The sequence below is a fragment of the Canis lupus genome, chromosome 31, assembly GCF_003254725.2.
Source record: "Canis lupus dingo isolate Sandy chromosome 31, ASM325472v2, whole genome shotgun sequence".
NCBI lineage: Eukaryota > Metazoa > Chordata > Mammalia > Carnivora > Canidae > Canis > Canis lupus.
In genome coordinates this window covers 15,051,690-15,074,216 of record NC_064273.1, presented here as the reverse complement: position 1 = coordinate 15,074,216, position 22,527 = coordinate 15,051,690, and the positions used below count along the sequence as shown (strand labels likewise).

The 22,527-nt window shown below is 36.7% G+C and overlaps 1 protein-coding gene across 1 annotated transcript in view; it reads left to right on the top strand.

Annotated features, from left to right (window-relative positions):
- TMPRSS15 (transmembrane serine protease 15) overlaps positions 1–19,568 on the top strand; it is a 118,104-nt gene extending 98,536 nt beyond the window's left edge. The window contains exons 22-25 of the mRNA XM_025449835.3: positions 9,940–10,121; positions 11,386–11,481; positions 14,925–15,064; positions 19,305–19,568. Coding sequence (XP_025305620.2) covers positions 9,940–10,121; positions 11,386–11,481; positions 14,925–15,064; positions 19,305–19,460 — 574 coding nt within the window. The 3' untranslated portion in view covers positions 19,461–19,568. The remainder of the gene's footprint in view (positions 1–9,939; positions 10,122–11,385; positions 11,482–14,924; positions 15,065–19,304) is intronic.
- The last annotated feature ends 2,959 nt before the right edge of the window (positions 19,569–22,527 follow it).

The following is a 22,527-nucleotide window of genomic DNA, read 5'->3' as shown; positions in this document are numbered from 1 at the left end:
AGCATCAATAATATTCCCACTAAAGTCATATATAAAAATACAGAAAGTTAAATGGAGGTTCATTCTTCATTAGATATTTGCATCAAGTATTGTGTTTCCTACGTATGTAAAAATTAAAATTCTTACCTACACAGGTAAGAATTTTTAAAGGTGTAAAATTCATATTGAATGTGTAAGTTGTGCTGGTTATCAATCAATCAGGCCAATATTTCAGAAATTGTCAATATCAGAAAAGCACCTTTAGATAGCCCTCATGTTACAAATAAACTGTGCTCTAGAAGTTCACATGTAAGGACTTCATTGTGAATTAGGATAAAAATGTTTCCTTCTCAAGTGAGATCTATTTTGATGCTACTCATAACTAAAACTTAGAAGTAATATCAAACCAGATTTGACTCTTCTTTGATTACATGATATGACAAAATACATAGAGAGAAGATAGATCTTAAGGGGTGCCTGGGTAGCTCAGCAGTTGAGTGTCTGCCTTTGGCTCAGGGCATGATTCCAGAGTCCCAGGATTGAGTCCCACATCGGGCTCCCTGCAGGGAGCCTGCTTCTCCTTCTGCCTATGTCTCTGCCTCTCTCTCTCTCTCTTTCTCTGTGTATGTGTCTTTCATGAATAAATAAATAAGTCTTTAATTTAAAAAAGTAGGTAGATCTTAGAATTCAAGATCTATCTTCTCCCTCTAGAAGCAGCCATACTCCAAGCAGTACCACAGGGGAAAAAAGAGCAGGTGAAGGACAGGAAGAAAAGATGGAGAAAATAAATATTCTTAGGCCCCAAGAACATGTTGATTTTCTGCTTTCACCTTCCTAGGTAATCCCATTCTAACACTTATGAATTAGGCCAGAAAAAAAAAGGTAGCTTCTTCATAGAAGATTCATAAGCCCTGACCTAGGGCAATTTCCTGCCCTTGAGTAAAAGAAGCCTCCAGAGAATGACCTCAGCTGTGAGGATTAGGATGAGCCTCTCTGTGGCCAGCGTCCAGAATCTTTGAGAAAAGAACCACATGTGCTCAAGAATGGAAGACATAGCTGTAGTTAATCAGATAAAAAAAAAAAATCAGCTCCCTACCAACACGGACATTGAAAGTTCTTGAATGGACGGAGACAAATTGTCAGATGCAAAAGGTTATGATAATTATTTGGGAGATGGGAGTGAGGGGCAGAAGGAATGAGTGGTTGATCCCACTGGACCAGAGTGAGAGCAAAGTTGAACTCAGAACCCAAAGAATCTGAAATGAAGACCCAATAGCTAGATCCCAACTGGACTGATCACCTGGGCTCCAACAGGACTACCCAAGGTACTACCTGTTTATACCCAAAGCTCTTTGGTTCTATACATCACACCCTCTACTGGGTGAGTAAACTACAGCCCGTCCCATACCTAAACTACCCCTTCGTGACTTTTCTGCCTCTGGATAATTATATTTTATTCTGTTTTCAACCACATCACAAATGTCTATGGCAGTCAATTTTCCCATCCCCTGCTAAACATGACTTTAACTTTTACCTATTCATGCTCTATGCCTTGGTATGCCACAGGTGGGTAACCTAAACCTCAATTTCCAAGTAAAAGATATCTTTGGCTACAGGTTCATTGTCATTTTCTATTGCACAAAGACAGATCTTAGTAAGTTAGCGACCTCCCGTATTAACCTTGGACTTGCTAAATTAGTCCGTTTGATGTTCTTGCAGAACATATGCTTTCTAAATGTCAGCCAGGCTTGTAGTAATATTAGTGGCATCTTTCATTTATCTACCTCACAGATGTACTTAGTGCAGGTCAATGCTACCCATATCGTATCTTTTCTTTTTTTAAAGATTTTTTTATTTATTCATTCATGAGAGACACAGAGAGAAAGAGAGAGACAGAGACACAGGCAGAGGGAGAAGCAGGCTCCATGCAGGGAGCCCAACGTGGGTCTCGATCCCGGGACTCCAGGACCACGCGCTGGGCTGAAGGCAGGCACTAAACCACTGAGCCACCCAGGGATCCCCATATCGTATCTTTTCAAGCCACAAAAGAAATGGAAAAACAGTTTCATCCAATATAAACACATGTTTAACCATATAAGACATAAAATATCTTTTCACAGTTTCAATCTGAACACAAGCAAACAAGCAAGTGTAAGCTGTAATAGAATTGTGACGAATTCAAACTCATCCTCGCCCACCTTGCATTTTGCTCTCCAAAGCCACTGAGTGGTATTATTTCCTCTTTCCCAAGAAATCTGGTGCAGGTGTTTTAACTTGCAGGTGGTTAAATGGTTTAATTGGACAGCTCTTCTCTGTATACATTCTTACTGTCCACACTCCCGTTCCCATCCCCCAGCCACAGTGTTCCTGGATGTCATGAAATTCCACTATGCCTCTTCTTTTTCTCTGTCACTGGTTTGTCTTCTTTTTGAACCTTAAAACAGATTTGGAGAGCATGGACCAACTGTGGTTTAAAGGCAAGGTTGACTTTAGACCAGAGGGCAGAATTTTGATCCTACTAATGCTACTGACCTTATGTCACTTGGTAGCTCTGTTTCGGTATCCTCCTCCACAGTGTGTTCAGAAAGACATCTGCCCCCGAGAGTGATTATCAGGACCAAAGTAAGAGGATGCAATACTTTCGCATACTATGAATTACATAAATGTACAATAGAATTCCTATTGTGCTCCTGTTCCTGTGCAGGAAAGGTCTGTGAAAGAAGATTCTTATTCTTTCCCGGGAGACATTGAGTGTATTTCCTTTTTAAACCTTTTATATTACTACAGTTTCAAGCATGCACAAAATTTGCAAATAATAGTACAGGGAACGTTTGTATACCTTCACTGAGATCCACCAACTGTTTCAATTTTATGGTATGAAAACTTCTTTATCATTCTTTCATTCTCTCCAGTCTGGAGAAATACTTTTCCTGAATCACTTGGCAGTGGATTAGACATTGTGCTCTTTACTCTGTATTTTTACTAAGAACAAGGATATTTTCCTATATAATCACACAAAAGCATGGAAATTTAACATTAATGTGATACAATTATCTAATCTATAGAATGTATTCATTTTTGTCAATTGCCCCAAATATGCCCTTTGTAACCTTCTTGTTTGTTTCTATGTTTTCTGCCCACAAACTAATCCAAGATAATGCACTGCATTTACTAACTACACCTTTAATCTTGAAGACACTTTCTACCGGGTTATCTTTCTGTTTTTCTTGTCTTGGCTATTTTTTAATACAGCAAGTTATTTTATAGAAAGTCCTCCTATTTGGTGAAACCCTTCAAGCTTGTCTACTTGTTTGTCTTGATATATCTCCATGCTTTGAGAACTTCTTTACTTTCTGCAAAATAAGATGTTCCAGGTTCATCTTGTGCTTTTTCTACCTTAGTCCTTAAATCAAGCTTTCTATAAGAAACCCCCATTCCATTTAGCTATTTTTAGTTCCACATTTTAAAAAACAAGATATTGTGTGCTCCTTGCTACAGCTGCTGTGTCCTACTCCTAGACCCTCTCAATAGATGTAACTATACACCTACAAATATGAACTCAAAATGACAATTCCAAATAAAATAGATTACCACAGGGTACATTCTGATCTTTTCTCCTGTGTTTGCAGCACCTGTCCCCAATAGTAAGAAACCTGTCCCTACTATCCACAAAATATTTGTAGATTTGCTTAAGTTTAGAACACAAGTTGTTTGAGAATTCCCAACCCTCACTATAAAGCAAACTTGTCATAGTTTGATGTTTGTTTTTCATTTTTTTCCCACTGACATAGAGTAAATACATAATTTTAAGTGCACAATTTAATGAGTTTTGGAAATGAATACACCTTTGTATCCCACACTCCTATCGACACATTTCCATCACATGCAAAATTCTCTTATCCCTCCTTCTCAGTCAATCACCATCTCTGCTTCCAGAAGCAACCATTGTTCAGCCTCTTAGATGGGCAGGTATATGTAGATTCATAGTCTGGATCACATGTATTAAATACACACACATCAATGATGAAATTATACATAGAGAGATCTCTTGCCAATCTCCCATTCTTTTTTTAGAGAGAGAAAACAAGTGGAGGGCAGGAATGAGGAAGGGGGAGAGGAAGAAGGAAGCTCCCCACTAAAAGGGAGCCTGACACGGAGGCTTGATCCCAGGGACCCTGGGATCATGACCTGAGCCAAAGGCAGTTGCTTAACCGAGCCACCCAGGTACCCCATCAATCTTTCATTCTTTAAGAAGCCCTTTAGAAAAGACCAAATACATTTATCTCATTCTTTATTGAAATAATTCCTCGAAGAAGGTGTTAATATTCCTAAAATAGGTTATTTCATATATGAGGTATTTTGGGTATGGCAAGAAATACGTACTACTATTCACATTTTGTTTAGTATCAAATTAATTAAACTGATAATAAAGCTTTGAAGCAAACTTTTTGAGTAGTTAGGTATATAAAATAACATAATTTAATTGATACTTCTATTACAACTTAAAACTTGGATTCATTTGAGTGCCTCAAATACTTTAAATAGGACTAGGACACAGAATAAACACAAATATAGTACCTAGAAAATTATTTTGTTTCTATTAAAACTTACCCTAATACATAAACATCATGGTTTTTATTCATTTCTCTATATATCTACCTATTTGATGGCTTTACAAAGTTCAATGTATTATTTCCTTCAGGTTGCGGAAATTCTATAATAGTTTTTCTTTTTTACCAAAAACCAGTAAGTCACTAACTTAATCTTGAAATCTCTACCAGCCTAAGAAAATTCACTTATTTTTGATTTACAAAAATTACTATAGACTTACTGGTTTTTGGTTTAGAGTAGATCTTGGCTACTTTTTTTAAGGTATTTCAAGTTTGAGCTGCTTGTCAGCTTTTCAATTGTTAAAATTCTCTTGTATCACTAGGACTTTATAAACCAATGCCTTTCTCAGTTTTACCAATTTCCAATATGATGTCTGTCCCTTAAAATTATGTGTTTGTGAAGTTTTTCTTGGCCTATAATCTATTTCCTTGATGCTATTCGGTTAACTCTATTTTTAATAATGTATTTTTCTTTTCATGTGTTTTTTGTTTGGGTTTTTTGTTTTTGTTTTTGTTTTTTTAGTTTTATTTTTTACTCCCTTCATCAATAACACACACACCACCCCTGCCTCTGGCAAAGCACTTTAATAACATATTTCTTAATAGCAGATATCTCATTATAGTTGTAATTCCACCCAAAAGTTATAATATTTCCTAGAAGCTCCAGTGCCAGATATTTGAGATTATTTTTACTTTGAAAACTGATTTATCATCTTGAATCACATTATTGGACTAGAACAGATTAGAACAAGTGTTGTTCTAAGTTTGGGGTATGATAGTGCTCTACAGACCAACAATGTCCTTGCCCTAGAAAAATACTCAAATATTTTATTTTAGGGAGTGATAAGTGCAGCAAAGGAAGAAAAAGTGGTATAAGGAGAAAGCAAATGATAGGAGCAGGGGGCTTCATTTGGATACAGTAGTGACAGAAAGCTTCACAACAAATGCAAATCCAAGGAGAATCTAAAGAGATGAGAGAGAAACTTAACACAAATTTCCCAGGAGGTAATATCAACTCGAATACTCTGGGGGTAGGAGTGAGATCAGCCTGTTCCAAAAACTTCAAGAAGGCTGCTGTTGTTGCTGGCCAGGAAGTGGTTGGCAGAGAGGTAGGAACAAGACTAGAGATGCAGGCAAGACCAGATCCTGGGTTCTGGCGGGGACTCAGGAGGTTATGGTAAATGGGATGAAAGACCATCTGGAAGACAAAGAGTGACATCATCGGGAGAGAGCAATAGTGAAGCCAGGAAGACCCAGTTAGAAAGAATCAATGGTGGCCCTAGGATTGTGCCTGAGAAAGCTGGACAAATGGCTTTCATTAATGGATTTCATTATTTCATTGAGTAATACTTTTTCCATTTAGTGGAGAATAATAATAGAGATCTAAAATTTTGTGCTGGAGGTAAACATTGGGGTTGGCAGTGGGCAGATGTGACTAAAGTACAATCTTCTTTAATGATAGAATACAAAAAAAAAATTCAGTTTAGACTTATAGGTACCCACTGATTTTTTTTTCCTTTCAGCATATTGTGCTGCTCTGTCATAACTATTTTGCCATATTTACTTTTTACTTCAATGAAAATCCCATATAAAAATGGACATCCTCACACTCTGAGTAGGGAATTTATTTACACATCAGCACACAGCAACCTAGAGTGTCATAGCACTAGTTCCTCCCATCTGGGGCAACATCTAAGGATCACCTATTGTGTACCAAGAATCATGCTAGTATTTGAGGTGATAGAAGTCAGGAATACATGTCTTTCTGTTGCCTCCCAGTTTGTGCCTTTCTTTCTCTTGCTACTAAGAAAAACATTTTGCATGAACAGGGCAGGCACAGGTGTTATGCAACAGAAATTCAGCCAATGTCCCCTGCTTCAAGGTACACTACTTCTGCCATCTTTAGCCTGTGTCAGATTGGCACTTGCCTATCCAATGGGGCTATCTCCTGTTCTTGTCTTCACCTGTTTTCTATCCTATAACTTTCCCTTGTTTCACTAGCATGTAGATGCTTTGAGACAAATATATTTTTAAAACATAGTAAGTATCCCCCCCCCCCCCATCTGTAGCGATTTTTCCTGAAGGCTGTCTTCTCCTATCTCTTGGCTTTGGTTGAATGGAAAAGCTAGGGAGGATTCTATATTGCTCAATATCCCAATAGTAATTACAAAGTGAAGATTCTTGGGTTCCACTCCAATCTTCCAAATTAGAATCTCTGGAGGTACAAATTAAGAATCTGAATTTTTACCAAATACTTCAGGTGATCCATAAAATTGAGTAACACTGGCCATACCTTCTGTATTCTCAAGTCTTTCTTCTGAGATAAGGCACTAAGATTGCAGTAGGATGTAGTCATTCTGTTAGTGCTTGTGCTAATGTGGGCTTGTGGGGAAGCTAAGCACAGAGACATGAAAAGTTATGTGGGCCGAGACTTGAGAGAGAAATATAATGGATAAATATTAGAGGAGTATCTCCTTCCTAAAGTACAATTTACAGATTCAGGAGAAAGAAAAACATGAGAAAAAGTCTATTTTCCATGTAGCCCTATACCAACTTTGGAACTCATTAAGAATGTATCCGATTAATATTCTTGTAACTTGTATTTAATTAGACCAGTAGCTTGAAGCATGTATGTGTAATTTTCATGGTCTGGTTCACGGACTGGTTTTCTACTCCAAACCTTAAAATAACAAGACAAAATGGTGATTACAAAGTTTGTGCTACCTACAAGCTCTCTCATATCAGTAACTAATATTTATTGTTCTCAGAAGGAGTACAGTACCTACAAAAGAGATAAGAATTTGGGAGGTTAGCTACTGAATTGCATTATTTTATCTGAACTGCATTTTTTAAAGATTTTATCTATCATCTATCATCTATCTATCTATCTATCTATCATCTATCTATTTAGAGAGTGCATAAGTAGGGGCAGAGAGAAAAGGAAAGAGAAAGAATCTCAAGCAGACTCTCCACTGGGTGTAGAGTCTGACACAGTGCTTGATCTCATGACCCTGCGAGCATGACCTGAGCTGGAATCAAGAGTCACTCAACGAATTGAGCCACCAAGGCATCCCTAAACTGCATTATTTTATCATTGAGTTAAATCTATAGCAAATGACTGCATATACCTCTCTGAACTTTCATGTAAGTTTTCTGAGGATAAAATATGTAAAAGACAATCTTGTCACTTTTGAAAATAAAGGCACTCTATTAATTTCAAAATAGAACTCTATAATCAGTTCATACTCCCTTTTTTAAAGGGTTTCATTTATTATTTTTTAAGATTATTTATTTATTTATTTATTTATTTATTTATGAGAACACAGAGAGAGAGTGAGAGAGCCAGAGAAACAGGCAGAGGGAGAAGCACACTCCATGCAGGGAGCCTGACGTGGGACTTGATCCTGGGTCCCCAGGATCACGCCCCGGGCGGAAGGCATCACTAAACCGCTGAGCCACCCGGGCTGCCCAGTTCATACTCTCTTTGACCAAATTTTATACCATTAATATAATTAATGTTATTTATAATATGAACATTAATATAATGCATTGGTTATATAGAATATAATTATAATGTAAAATATAATGTGTATAAATAAATATAATTAAAGCAAAGTAAGAACCATGGTGTGGCAACTGTAAAATTAATATTTTTAAAATACTGAGTTAACATATATTAAATGTTTCATAAAAAATACAGTTCTTTAAAAAGAGTAACTACCTGTTACCTGTCAGCCATAACAGATAGGCCGATCAAGTGACAACCATGACCAGCTGAGCTTTAGGAAATGTACTCAAACGTGTGATACAGAAAGAAATTCGAAGATAGGATATCAGGAAAGAGATTTAATGCTATCCCTTCTCTTTGAGTAAGCCAGTGTGGGCAGAGGAGTCCCAGGGCACAGTGGGAGTGAATGCGGTTAGAATATCTGAAATTATCAGTGTGTCTGGCTAGGCTGAAATTCCTCTGACCTAGAGAGGGGAAAGTGAAAAGGCCTCCTGACTAGCAAACACAGCCTTCACAGTACCATAATACCCTCCTGGTGCAGCATCTGTCCATTGAAGGAGCTCCCACCAACCACTAGGAGCATAGACATCCTCCCCTTCCTGAGCCCAGATAATCCAGTGGCAGAGAACATCTCTCCCTGCAATGCTCCCCTGATGTTCTCAACCCCGCCCACACAACCCTGCCCATAGCCCTTACGGGCACCCCACTATGTTGGTGCAAGTACAGCTTCTGAAGTCAGACAGTCCCAGTTCAAGTCTCTAGGCACCTTTTAAACTATCAGCACCCAGTTTATTCTCAATGTAACATCCATAGCCTGGTGGCAAAAATGAAAAGAGTTGATGCAGTCAAAGTATGTGGCATGGTTCTTGGCACAAAATAGGTTCTCTGTAAATGGGTGTTATTCTATTCTGTAAAGCATGTGAGCAAGTTTCCTCTTATTTTAATGCAGCATGGTTACCAGTGGACGTCTCCTGGATGCTTGGGCATTCATTGGCTTTACCGATGCTGGTGACCTGATCAAACATGATCCCTTGTTTAATTTCAACAAAGTAATGGATAGGTAGAAAGATAAACAAATGGACTTGAAATAACTTCATGCCCTTTATATATTTGTTAGGTGACTTGGCTTCTAAGAGCTGAAAGACCACATTAGATGAGGCATTTATAACTATTAAGAATTAAATTACTAGCTCATCTAAAAGAGCAGTTGTTGAATTTTGACTTCATTGTGAATATGGCTTAATTCCAGCTGTTCACTAGTAGTTTCTTGGTGTAAAAATGTTGCAGGCCAAAAGCACAGTTAGAAGTCCCTGCACACTTCCAAACTGTCATTTAATCTGCCTATAACACAAATGTTATCTTTTACCAATTCATTATCAAGGGCCAACACTATGTGTGGAAAATTACTCAAGTTTATTATGTATGAAAATCCCTGGAATTTGTATGTTAGATTTTAGACATCATAATAGGTTTTATTGCTTGTCTTAACTTTGTGTGAATTCAGTGACCCTGTAGACAGGAGAATGCTTCTGAACCTCCTTCCATTGCTACCGTAGCTGCTGGGGTTGCCTGAAGAAACCCTGGACCAAGGTGTTTAGATCCCATGGAATGGGATCTAAGGCAGTGGCTCTCTAACTTGGCCATATGTTAGGAAAAACTTGGAGACTTAATTTAAAAATAACACATATTTTTTAAAGTCTTTTTTGAAGAAGGATCATTCAGAGAAACTCAAGAATATTTTAGGACAGGAACACATAGTTCTGAAATACCTACTACAAGGATCTTTCAAAAGTAACTGTGGTGGATGGAGGGTTGCTTATATGTCTTTTTCATAATTTTCAGGAGAAATTTAGAGCCATCTAAGTGGAAAGCAATCCTAGGCCTGCATATGAGATCGAATATGACTTCTCCTCAAGTAGTAACTCGGTTGATAGATCAAATTGTCATAAACCCACATTACAATAAACGAACAAAGGACAGTGACATCGCTGTGATGCATCTTGACTTTAAAGTGAATTACACAGGTAAAAAAAAAAAATCAGTTTTAGTTATCTTATCTGGCCAAATTAATTCAAAATTAGATTTGAAATATTATAAGTACCAATGAGTTAATAGTCCAGAAGAGTTGGATAATTTGTTATAGAAATCATTATAATTTAAATGGAATTGAGGAATGGAGCGAAACATATTCAATTATCTTCATCAAGGTGTTTAAATCCAAATTTCTAGAAAGTTGGTCCGCAGAATAAAATGTCCTGAGCCCCCTATAGTAATAAACTCAAAGGAGCAGCCCAGAGAAAATAATGTTACAATGCATGGTTTCTCTATTTCTCACATGAAAGGAAGGCAGGTCCACCTACCACGAAGTACAGAGTAGGACAAACTAAGGAAGAGCATATACTCTCAGAGTAAAGTGAGTAAGAATTAAGATATCCATAGAACAAAGTTTTTGAAGGAGATTCAATAATCTTAATAGAGTGGCAGCTGGAAGACTTCCTCCAAATACCTAGATAATGTGCAAGATATCACCTGATGGAGTAACCTATATCCTGAAGGTATAAAGTTTACTCCAAAGACTTTTCCAACCCCCAGTGAGGAGAAAGAGCTGCCATTTCTGGGCTCTCATGGAATTCGGTCTACACATGTATTAGAGCACTTAGCAAAGGCAGACTATTACTGTGGTTAATTATGTAGCCCTGTCCTTGAGGGTAAGCACCATATCTTATTCATTTTTGTGTCTGCCCCGGGTCTTACATGTACTGGGTGCTTAATAAATGTCAGGCAGCTTGTAAATTGTTGGAGAAGGGCTTTAAAAGTCGGCGACCAGTACTGACGCTTCCATAAGTGCTCTGTAAAGCAGTCACCTAAAAGCTTTTTTAATGTGGAGATAATTGAGGAAAATCAAACAAGCCTCAGAACATTTGTCCAAGTGTCTCTTAATTGACCCTGAAGAACAGCCTTACCAAGATTTTCACAGAACTGACTCTGTAGATAGCATGATTACTTCAAATCAAATCAAATATAAATGATCAACTCTAGAGCTAAGACATTATTTATCTTCTTAATGAGTATTTAGGAAAGTAGAAAAGGATCTTGAAAGACCACCAGTGATACCTAGTCCATTGTCAAAGGGTGCCACCCTGAGATGCTTCTTTCCCCTAAGATTGATGTCTAAAAAATGTTCAGGCTGCATAAAACAAAAATACATTTTTTTAGATAAAATGTTGAAAATAATTGATTTTTAAAACTTGTTAGAAATGCATGTTTATCTGTGTTTTGTTTTTCCAGATTATATACAACCTATTTGTTTACCAGAAGAAAATCAAGTTTTTCCCCCCGGAAGTCTTTGTTCCATTGCTGGCTGGGGGAGGGTTATATATCAAGGTAAATCATCAAACTCAACAAAAAGAAAATGCCTACTAGTAAGAAGGATGCTATTATACTAGCCTGTGAATATTTTCAACATATTTTTTGCAACTCTTATAACAGTTTTCAGCAGTAGCTCTTAAAAGCACTGTTATATTCATATGCTGTGTATTTGTATAATTTTAAAAAAAATTCCAGATTGTGTTGAACATCCTATAAAACTATGATCCCTATTGGGGGAGAGTTCAAGCATCCCTCAAACTTAGTGACTGGTTTTAGTATTACAAATACTTTGATAAAGAGAAAAGATATGTCTATTTAAGTAAGTATTACAAAGGTTACATTTATTTTTTAAATATTTATTTATTTTAGAGAGACAGAGCACAAGTGGGAGGGGCAAAAGGAGAGAGAGAGAAAGAAAATCTCAAGCAAACTCCACACTGAGTGCAGAGCCTGATGCGTATGGGTCTTGATCTCATGACCTGGGCTAAAACCAAGAGTCCAAAACTTAACCAACTGCACCACACAGTCTCCCCACGAAATTTATTTTTGTAAAGCACATGGATAAAGTCTGGTCAAAAGCCAAATTATTACCTGTTACATTTTCCAAATCAATAAAACCCTCTTTATTTATCATATAAAGTCTCACACTCACATTCCCTAAAAAATGAGAAGGGAATTCCCCTTTAACTTCAACATGCTGAGTCAGCCTACTCAGAAGGGGCACGAATCTTACACTCAAGAGTGTGAACTGACTCTTGGCTTTATTTAACAGGATGTTTTCCAAACACAGAAAAGATGCATATTAAAACTAACCGAACATAATTTTTTACAAAATTCCAGTACTTCATTTTCTCTAAATGTAACTACAAAATATGCTGGATTCAGGATTCCTTTTTTTTTTTTTTTTTTTTTTTTTTTTAGATTTTATTTATTTATTCATGAGAGACACAGAGGAAGAGGCAGAGACATAGGCAGAGGAAGAAACAGGTTCCCTGCAGGGACCCTGATGTGGGACAGACATAGGCAGAGGGAGAAGCAGGTTCCCTGCGGGGACCCTGATGCAGGGCTTAATCCCAGGACCCTGGAATCACACCCTGAGTCGAAGGCAGAGGCTCAGCCACTGAGCCACCCAGGTGTCCCAGCTTTGGAATTCCTAATAGGAGTTATTGCATCTAGGGCAGAACTTTGACTACCCATTAAACACAAAGGAAAGGCACGATATAGTCTGGTGGGAGAACCTGACCTCTGGAGTCACAACAGATCAGGGCTGAGATATTTAAAAATCCTAATTGTAATAAGATGAAAAGCCACAGAAACTTGTACTACCAGAAGCAAAGCATTCACAATTAAAACACTCTTATTCCTTGTAAAAGAAAGGATGACGTTCTATGTCAAATCTTTGCCTGATGATTTCGACAAAGGTTCTCCACCACAATTACATTATCTTGCCGAAATGCCTCATGTCTGCTGTCCATAAAGTGCATTGAAGTCAAAGACTGTATCTTTTTTTATTTCCTCCACTTGAAAAATGCTATGATTTATTAAATTTGAAATCTAAAGAGTAAAAATGATTCCTAGATAGATATTTTCTCTATGAGACTTCAAACTAAAAGATATTTATGATCACAGTGTAGACTCTTCAAAAACAAATTATCCACTAACAAAATTTAAGACTCCTTGTTCGGTAGGAAATGGGAATTTCTTTTAAGAGCTGAGTAAACTTGGCTCACATTTACTTATTGTTACTAAAGTTATGCATTTAATTGACTTAAGAAAGGTCTCTAAGAGTGGTATGGAGCCAAGGAAAATCTGTATCTGAGATCAATTTCATTTAGGAATAAACAGTCAGATCATGTTTAAATACTTCCTGGGTGATGGAAATTTTAATGAATTTTATGAACTTTGGCTTATGATTTCCAGCTGCTTAATTGTGTAAAACTCAGCTTCCCCCATTTTGAGTATATTGCCCTAATAGCTAGGAAAACCATGAACATATTGTTTACTAGGAAGAAATGAAGTAATATTAGTCAGTTAAATTAAGGCAATTAGTAAACCTAAAATAAGCTTATTGACATTTTTATGTATGTTTTTAAGTGTGTATTCTCAATTATCCTTAAGGCAATTCATGTTGACAAATAAATATTAAATATAAGAACACTGCTCAAATTTTTCTTTACCAAAGAGATTTATCCTATACCCATCTTTCTTATTCCTTGATGAGAAGCAAAATGGGCTTTGGTTTTATAATTGTTTGTGATAAAAACTAAAGTCTACCAACCCATCTTCAATCTTCATAGAATGAATGACAGTGAGATGCTGAATTCCCTCCTCCATCTTCACCTCCTAAAGTCCACTGTCAAACATAAGGACAGTGGTTTGTTGCTGGAGTCACTGTCACCAGCTGGAAATTCCCATTTGTGCACAGTTCCCAACTCCTGTTCACAGTCATGCTGGTACCTTGAAATTGGCCATGGTTCGGGTGTTTCCATAAGACAAATGATACATATTGGAGATTTTTTTGTCTTAAAAACCAGTATTAAACATTTACCGACACACCACTGAGTCATACATAGATGGCTTTGCACCTAAATTATATACATATGTGCATGTATACACACACACACACTCTTCAGTGTGTGGATTAAACTTGGCTGGAAATGAAGTCACAAACACTTTTGCAGCAACGTTGGCTGTCATATGTACTAAGTTATCATCAACTTTCTGCCTCTCTTGAGGAACCAAATAGAATTGCTAAGTATTAGAAAGTGCTTATCAGGTGCCTTTTCTGAGGCACTAGACACCTGCATGTTTCACATCTCTCTTGGGATTAGTATTTCAGTAAACAGAGAGTCATGCCGCCAATAGAGGAGTCATTTTGTAAAAAGCGTGGAAGCATACTCCGTTGCAAAATGCCTCCTTTCTCTTCCCCTGCATGAGGATAACAAGCTGATTGCCCTTAGACCAGGGCACAGTTCATTTGAGCTTTGTGTTCTGCTCAGTGTGCACCTGCTCGTTCACATAGCATCACAAAGGTGCTGAATGCCATTCTAAGGGATCACCTCTTCAGGTGCCACATGAAAAGCCTCCTGGATTTCTGAGTTGTTGCTAATTTCCATAAATGAAACTCTTTGTGTCAGTGGGCTTTTTCCCCCCCATGAGCAATACTGTAACCATTTGAAATTACTGAAAATGCCTACAGCCTGTCTAGTCCAATCCACCATCCCTGCTAGCCCTTGGGAACTAAAGAAGTGCTTTACTGTTATCCATTTTGCAAAATCCACAGATGGGCCTTATTATGTGCTTTAAAATACTAAGGTTTAGCATTTAGTTTCATTATATATACACACAGTATTCGATAATGAGAGTGAACTGTTGAAATAAGTAAGAATAATGGTGGCTCATTCAGTGATGTATGTTGATCACTTCTGACTGGCTGGCTGCATTACCATTTTGAACAGGTCCTACTGCAAACATATTGCAAGAAGCCAATGTTCCTCTTCTATCAAATGAGAAATGCCAACAACAGATGCCAGAATATAACATTACAGAAAATATGGTATGTGCAGGCTATGAAGAAGGAGGAATAGATTCTTGTCAGGTAAATATGTAAAACTGTTCACCCTGTATTTCCAGAAAGCATTGCTATATCATGATTTTATTGCTTCACAACGATTAGGGAGTAAAGAAATCATCAGAGTTTTGACCTGATTTCTTCTTTTCCCAAACTGGGACTATGTTTGTTTCTTTTTTTTTTAATTTGTGCCTACTTGCACAGTATTCCGGAGTTGATGTGCACATGAGAAATAAAACTACTTTTTAAGAACAAATATTAAAATCGGATGTCTTTAGAACCAAGGCATAAAATATGAATGTGTACGATAGGTAAAATATGTAGTATTGGCCCACTGTTGACCTTAGCTAAATCTAATTCTAATTCTTTAAAACCCTGTGCAAACTTCAAACAAACAAACAAAAAGCCAGTCTGAAGGCCAATTTCACCTATTGGCTTCTAATTTTCAACCCTGGTTTTGAGTATGGGCCAGGGGTCTAGTGACAAGAAATAATTTCTGCATGTAAACCAGCCTGGATAGCCTGGTTAAACCAGTTTGCAGCAAACCATTTGTAAGAAGGTTAAAAATAGAACTTACTCAACAGCGTGCCATAACCCTGGACCTGGGACTCCTACACTCGGATTTTCATCTTATCTTTGACATTTCATTTTAGAAATGTAATAATATGAACTTGCTGAATGTCAACACTGCAATATATTTGAAGTATCAATGGCTTTTGACTTGGGTGACCACCAGAGAAAACTCCTACCCACAAACTACCCTCATTGAAGACAAAAACATCTTATCACTTAGAAATAATGCAGCCAGCTATTTAGCTCCATTAAAATCTACATATGCTCAACAAATAAAAAGTAAATTCCTCCAGATTTTAGAATTATTATTAATTTTTTAGGTGCAGCATGGAGTAGTCATGAAAGCATAGATTCTGTGCTCAGACTACTCTTATTTCGCCCTTGCCTAAATACTTATGAGTGAGAGTTCAGACAAGTCACTTAACTTTTATTGAGAGATTTAAAAAACAGGTAATACATATAAGCCATTTAAATAAGCACTCAAAATATTAACAATTTTCACTATGAGACTTTGTAAGTAAATTTTCTAGCATTTTTTATGTACTTGAAAATTAATAAGATATTGATGCATTGACATCTACTGGCTTAGATTAAACCTGATAGCAGTACTGAGCAAATGAATAATTTACAAACGTGGATTTATACCAGAGGAAAATCTTTCACTTTGTTAAAGAGTAAACAACTTGTTATATATATTAACACATATGTCACCATAATTCGACTTGATACAAGACTTTTTTTAACAGACACTTAAGCAGATGAATCTTGATATGTATCCTCTAGTTAAGCTAGTGTCTCAAATCATGTTAAACTTTCAGTTTAGTTTTACATTTATTCTGCTTTGTTGAACACTTGCAAATCCAAGACAAATAGGATAGCTTTCTTCTTGTTTAAAATTTATCTGTGGATCTTACACATTCCTTTTAAAATGAAAAACATGCTAAAGGTAAGATATATTGCCACTTAGAGGGAGATTTATAGAATTATTGTTCAGAAGGGAAATCAGCTGTACAACTTCAATTACAGTTAATGGGCATTGTGTGGCAGGTGCCTCATGTACTAGGTAGAAAATATGACCATGGATGCTACTGATATTAGAGTTACATTAAGCCCATCGCTCATGCCAGAGCTCTGAAATCTTATGTTTGGCTCTGATTTCTAGAGAGACTAATTATGGTATCAATTAGCAAGTAAGAAAGCCACACATTGGGGCAATATCTTCTGTAATATGTTATCATGATTGAGTAATCGATAGTCTAGAGGGTCACATGATTTTCTTTGTTCAAATTTAATATTATGTTATTCAAGAGGATTAACTAAGAATACCTTTAAAATTATGAAAATGCTACTATTGATAGCATTGTATTGTATTGATGTATTGATACATCACTTGAACAAGCTCTTTGAAGCATTATTTTCCCCCCTACAGTGGCAAAGAATTGGCCTTATTGGTCATTCATACATTCTTAAGTATCTTCTGGCTTACCAAAGGCTTGCATTTGCGGGGCGGTTGTCTGGATTTTAAGGCACCACAAGTGGCTGTAGAAGTCCCCTCTACATGGAACTAAGTGAATGACATGAACAGCTAACTATGTGGAGCCTTATTTTATACCAGTGATTTTCCAAGCATGGCCTCCAGTCCCCCAGCATCACCTGAGAACCTGTTGTAGGTACAAATTCTCAGGCCCCAGTACAGACCTGCTGAATCAGCAACTCTAAAGCTGGGGCCCAGCAATGTGTGTTTTAGCATGCTAAAACCACTGGTATGGAAAAATAAATTTTACGTTAATACTTTGGACATTTACTCATATTTTTGAAGTCCATACATATCTCTGAGATAGTGGAAGAAGAAAATATCTTCATTGAACAAATCAGCAAATGAAGACAAGAAGTCACATAACTGAGCTGAAATGGTATAGTTAGATGAGCAAAGTGACAGTCCCAGACATAAGAGGTCTCTCAACCACACAGACAACTCAACTGTTGGGCATCAAGTCTGCTGGTGGATCCTTTGAATACCTGCAACTGACCCAGTACATGTTGGACAATTTAAAATCCTCATTCATGGAATCAATGTCTAGATTCTATTGTCTTTCTTAAAAATGGAATTATTTTTTTAAAAAAATATGTAGAAAACCAAATGACTCCTTTTAAAAATATCCAAACAGTTGGGGTTTATTTTTTAATAATCTCTTTGAGCTTGTATTTATCCTTAACTGTTCCATAAATATTTATGGACCCATATTATAAAGGTTTATATATAAACCTATAAAGGTTTAGGATACAGAAATAAAAATCACAATCCTTGCCCTCAAACACATTTGTTACATCTAGAAAAGAGGTAACCTATGGTTGCCAGTGCAATTTATGTTCCTCTGTACCCAAGCAAGAAAAGGTGCTTTTATACACCACAGGTTTTTCCCTTAAATATGGTCCCAAAGATAATAAAGAATCAGACAAAAAGTCTTTCAGGATATTTTTTAACACAAACTTGGATTGAAATATTCTATTATACCAGGGATTGCAACAAAAGTACACAAGGCTTTAAATTCCTTCATAAATATATAACAAAAGATAAAAAATTCTGCATAATTAACATAAGATAAATATTTGTCAATGCCATCATTAAGTAATGGTACTACGTATTCGCATTATGTTCTTTTGCTTTATACAGAAATACTTATGTGCAAATTAAATTAACTCTATTAAAAGCTGCTAAAATTGATATTTAAAAATTAGAAACAATTCTCATTTAAAATCTGTGAAAATATGTGTGCTTATCATAAATTATATCATTGATATGTCTATTACAGTTGAAATATTAAGGTTTTTTTCATGTCTGATTGTGTTCATCTAAAGACAAAAAAAAAAAAAAAAAACCTACCCAAAAGAACTAAAATCAACCTCATGTGTGAGTTTTTAGTTTCTTTAAACACACAATGTGAAATAAGTGTCTTTTCTGCAAAGCCTCTCATAATTCTTGGAACATACTTCTGTTTGTTTTTATTTTTTGGTTTCAAGTTTTTATTTAAACTCTAGTTAGTTAACATATACTGGAATATTAGTTTTGGGAGTAGAATCTAGTGATTCATCACTTCCATACAACACCCAGTGCTCATCACAGTGTCCTCCTTAATATCCATCACCCATTTAACCCATCCCCACACCCCACCTCCCCTCCAGCAATCCTGTCTGTTCTCTGCAGTTATAAGTCTGTTTTACAGTGTGCCTCTCTCTCTTTCTACCTCTATGTTGATCTGTTTTAAATTCCACCTATGAGTGAAACCATATCATGCCTCTTTTAATAAAATGATCAGCTTTTAATACATATTGGTTGGGATACTTCTCATAGTTGTGCCTTAGAGAATTTCTTAGTACCTATTCAAATGCCATAATGAAAGTATGGAAACTTTTGCTATAAAATTACATCATGAAATAGTATAAAACTACTTTTATACTACATCTATAAAACTACATACAAATTGTGTTTTAATTGTCATAGTTTCTCATGTCCTTAATGAGCAGCCAAAGGTTCTCATTCTTGACAGAGAGTGATGGTCAGGAGATAAACAGATGACTTGCAATTAAATCATATTTTTGATCTTTAGTTTTTAATTGATTTGCTAAAAATAACCTTAGATCTTTACACCAATTGACACACATCTATAATTTTCTTTTGCAATTTTCTCTTTAGGGGGATTCAGGAGGACCATTAATGTGCCAAGAAAACAACAGGTGGTTCCTGGCTGGTGTGACATCATTTGGATACCAGTGTGCACTGCCTAATCGTCCAGGGGTGTATGCCCGGGTCCGGAGGTTCACAGAATGGATACAAAGTTTTCTACAGTAGGGTGGTCCTGAACCAACATGAAAGTCGTGCAGTTTTCCCATTCCACTTTAAGGAGCATGGAAACTGAGACTTTTGTAAAAATGGTTTCTAAAACAGTTTATTCTTACATAAGCCACTGCAACGCTGAGTAGTATGAGTGAACACAAAAAATAATCTTCACCATACAAAGTAACTTCAAAATAATACATTTTGATTTCATTGTGAACAGTTGATCTTTCAGAGATCATTTCCTTTGTTTTTAATCATTTTTATCATGTTCTCTTCTTCAGAGGAATGCTGCTGTAAAATATATACTATATACTTAAAGTTTTGGCAAAAATTAGGAAAAGAAGTGCAATAAACTTTTGCACACTATGTTGTTATTTGAAGTGAACTACTATAAATTATCTAGTTCCACCTAAGATAGCTATTTTCAGAATCTCAATAGTCTTCCCACTTTTCTATCTAAGTGTATTTCCAATTCAACTTGAGCATATCCTTAATATTTTCCCCACTCATAAAAAATATGTGCTTAAAGCTCATGTTACAGATGTGGACTAAACTGATTGCACAATCCTCTCAAGCTAATTAAACAGCAAATAAGCACAAGTCTATGCATCACCCTTATATCAAAACAAAAAGTAAATAAACTGATACTGTCATTCTGTTATTGGATCATTTTTTTTCCTGGATTAATCATACCTTCTATTTATCTCAAGCTAATATTTTTAAGTTTCCAAAAAGTAATCAGACATATCCAAAAAATGCAACTGTTACAAATGTTTATTTTCTGATCTATGTGTTTCACAGTGAATGTTTTTAACATGTGCAAAACTTACTTAGACACAGTTGAATCACCCATTAGAAGGCCAAAAATGTGGAATAAATGAATTTGCTTCACTGCTTTAATCTCTTGGATCATTTCCAGAGTAAGTGCAAACTTCAATTTAGCTTACCACATAAAATCTATTGATTTGGGAAGACAAAATTCACACCTACTTAATACAGATGCACACACACATACACACAAATTGCATGGGTCTATATGGTCCAAAATAATAAAAGAAAGAGTAAGGTTTAAAGGAGTGTAGACTAGCCCTATGGAAGAAACACAATTTGGGTTACATCTGAAAGGAATGATTATTACTGATGTTTTGAAGAGGCATTGGGGCTACTGTGTAGGTAGGGGTTCAGGGAAGTTCAAAGATTGAGGATAGTAGATAATCATGTGTTGCTATACCAAAAGTCTCTCTTGCTGGGGAACAGAGAAAGCGAAAACAATGTCATATAAAAAGGTGTGGCTAGATAATTGGGCACTACAGATTCCTGGTAAACAAATATGGTATTTATTCTTAGGGCAAAAACCAGGAGTCCCCAAATACACTACTCTTTTTAAGACCTTTCCAATGACTTGATCTTAGGAGCAGTTAGAAAGGATGGAGAAACAATAGTAGAGTGTGTTGTTTGATTTTACTCCCTGGATACTCACAATTCACATTTCAAGACATGTATTAGAACTATGTTTTGAAAATAAAAACAACAGATACACCATGTACTCCTTTTCATTTCTCAGAGGCCAGCTAAAATTTTAAGAAACTCTAAGGACAGTCTCACTGTCACTGTCTAATAAAAGAGAAGTTGATTGCATGGGTTTAGTAATTGATACCAGAAGAGCTATGCAAGCCTGGATCAAGACAAAAGGCAAAACCATGGCCCTTCCCCATTGCCTTGCCTCTCCTGCCATGCAGCTGTTGTGGTGGTCATGGGTGGCACAGACAACGGGAAAGCACTTTGTCCCTTCCATCAAGTCCTGACTGAAGGAAGAGATGCACGCAGTGGGAGCTTGGAGGGAAGTGGTAGATCCCAGCAGAGATGGGTAACCACGCAGAGAAAGGGAGTGCTAAACATGGGCAGATGGAAGCTTAGATTGCAGCTGTCCTCCCCTTCCCTCAGCCTCCAGGCAGCTGAAAGGGAGCCAATGCCCGCTCATTTCTATTTGTCTCTCAGTTTTGCCAACCAACTCTCATTGTGAATTGCTTTAATGAAAGCTCTTAATTTTCCAACTTAAAAGGTTTACCAGGGAAAAGATAAGGTTTAAAGTCCTCCATAACCCCAACTTCCATTCATACCCTACCTAGATAGTCACTTGTCTTCCCCTTCATGTACTGATGCAAACATTATCTATATTTTGTTCACTTAAAAGATTTAGACAATACCCATGGTCATTCTTCAGAAACAAGAACTTTTTATTTACGCAAGAGGAACACAGGGACATTTGAAGACCAGATAGTTACAAGTCTCTTGAGAAGAAGCCACAAGCATTGAAGAAACTAGCAGACGATAAGACAAGAGGAGCTACAGTTCACTGTCTCAGCCAAATCCTCAACACAAACACATGCTCATTGATGCCCTCCAACCCATGTTTGCAGTAGTTCATAGTTTGTCTCCTTGGTGAAACATCTGTGTGCTGTGCTTACCTCCACAGTGATGGTGACCAAGCACCTGGTCCCAACCATGAGACCACTTTACCTGCTGACAGAGGCTAAACAGAGCTAGGGAAAACCTCAGGCCCCCTCTGCAGCCATCTGCTTCTGGTCTTAATCCCTGCCCCCAAACAACCATCTTTGTTTTGTGGGCAAGGGAGGGACCAAATGGATTCCAGAATCCTCAGAGAGCTACTTGTGGATATATAGGCAACATGTGAAGACATATGATTTATATTGTGTATGCCACTTTTTTTTGTTCTAGACTGAGTGTAATATTGTTGATACAGCTATTAACAAAGTTGTTACAAAATCTGTTGAATTTTGAACTAAAAATAATCGTAAGGCACATGTCTTGCACAATTGAAATTAGACAATTCTTGCCTCTAAGTAAAATATTTGAGTAAATTTCCACCACAGTTAACGAAATAGCTTCTTATTTCTGAAGAGGTTTCCTAAATGTTGTCTGATCCCAAAGCAGAGAAACTGAAAGATGAACCATTTCTATAAAAGAAATTTTTCTATGGTAATACATCTACATGTGTGTGGATTCAGTTGTAAACAGGGATACATTTCTTTAATCAAAACAGCATGTATTGAAAAAT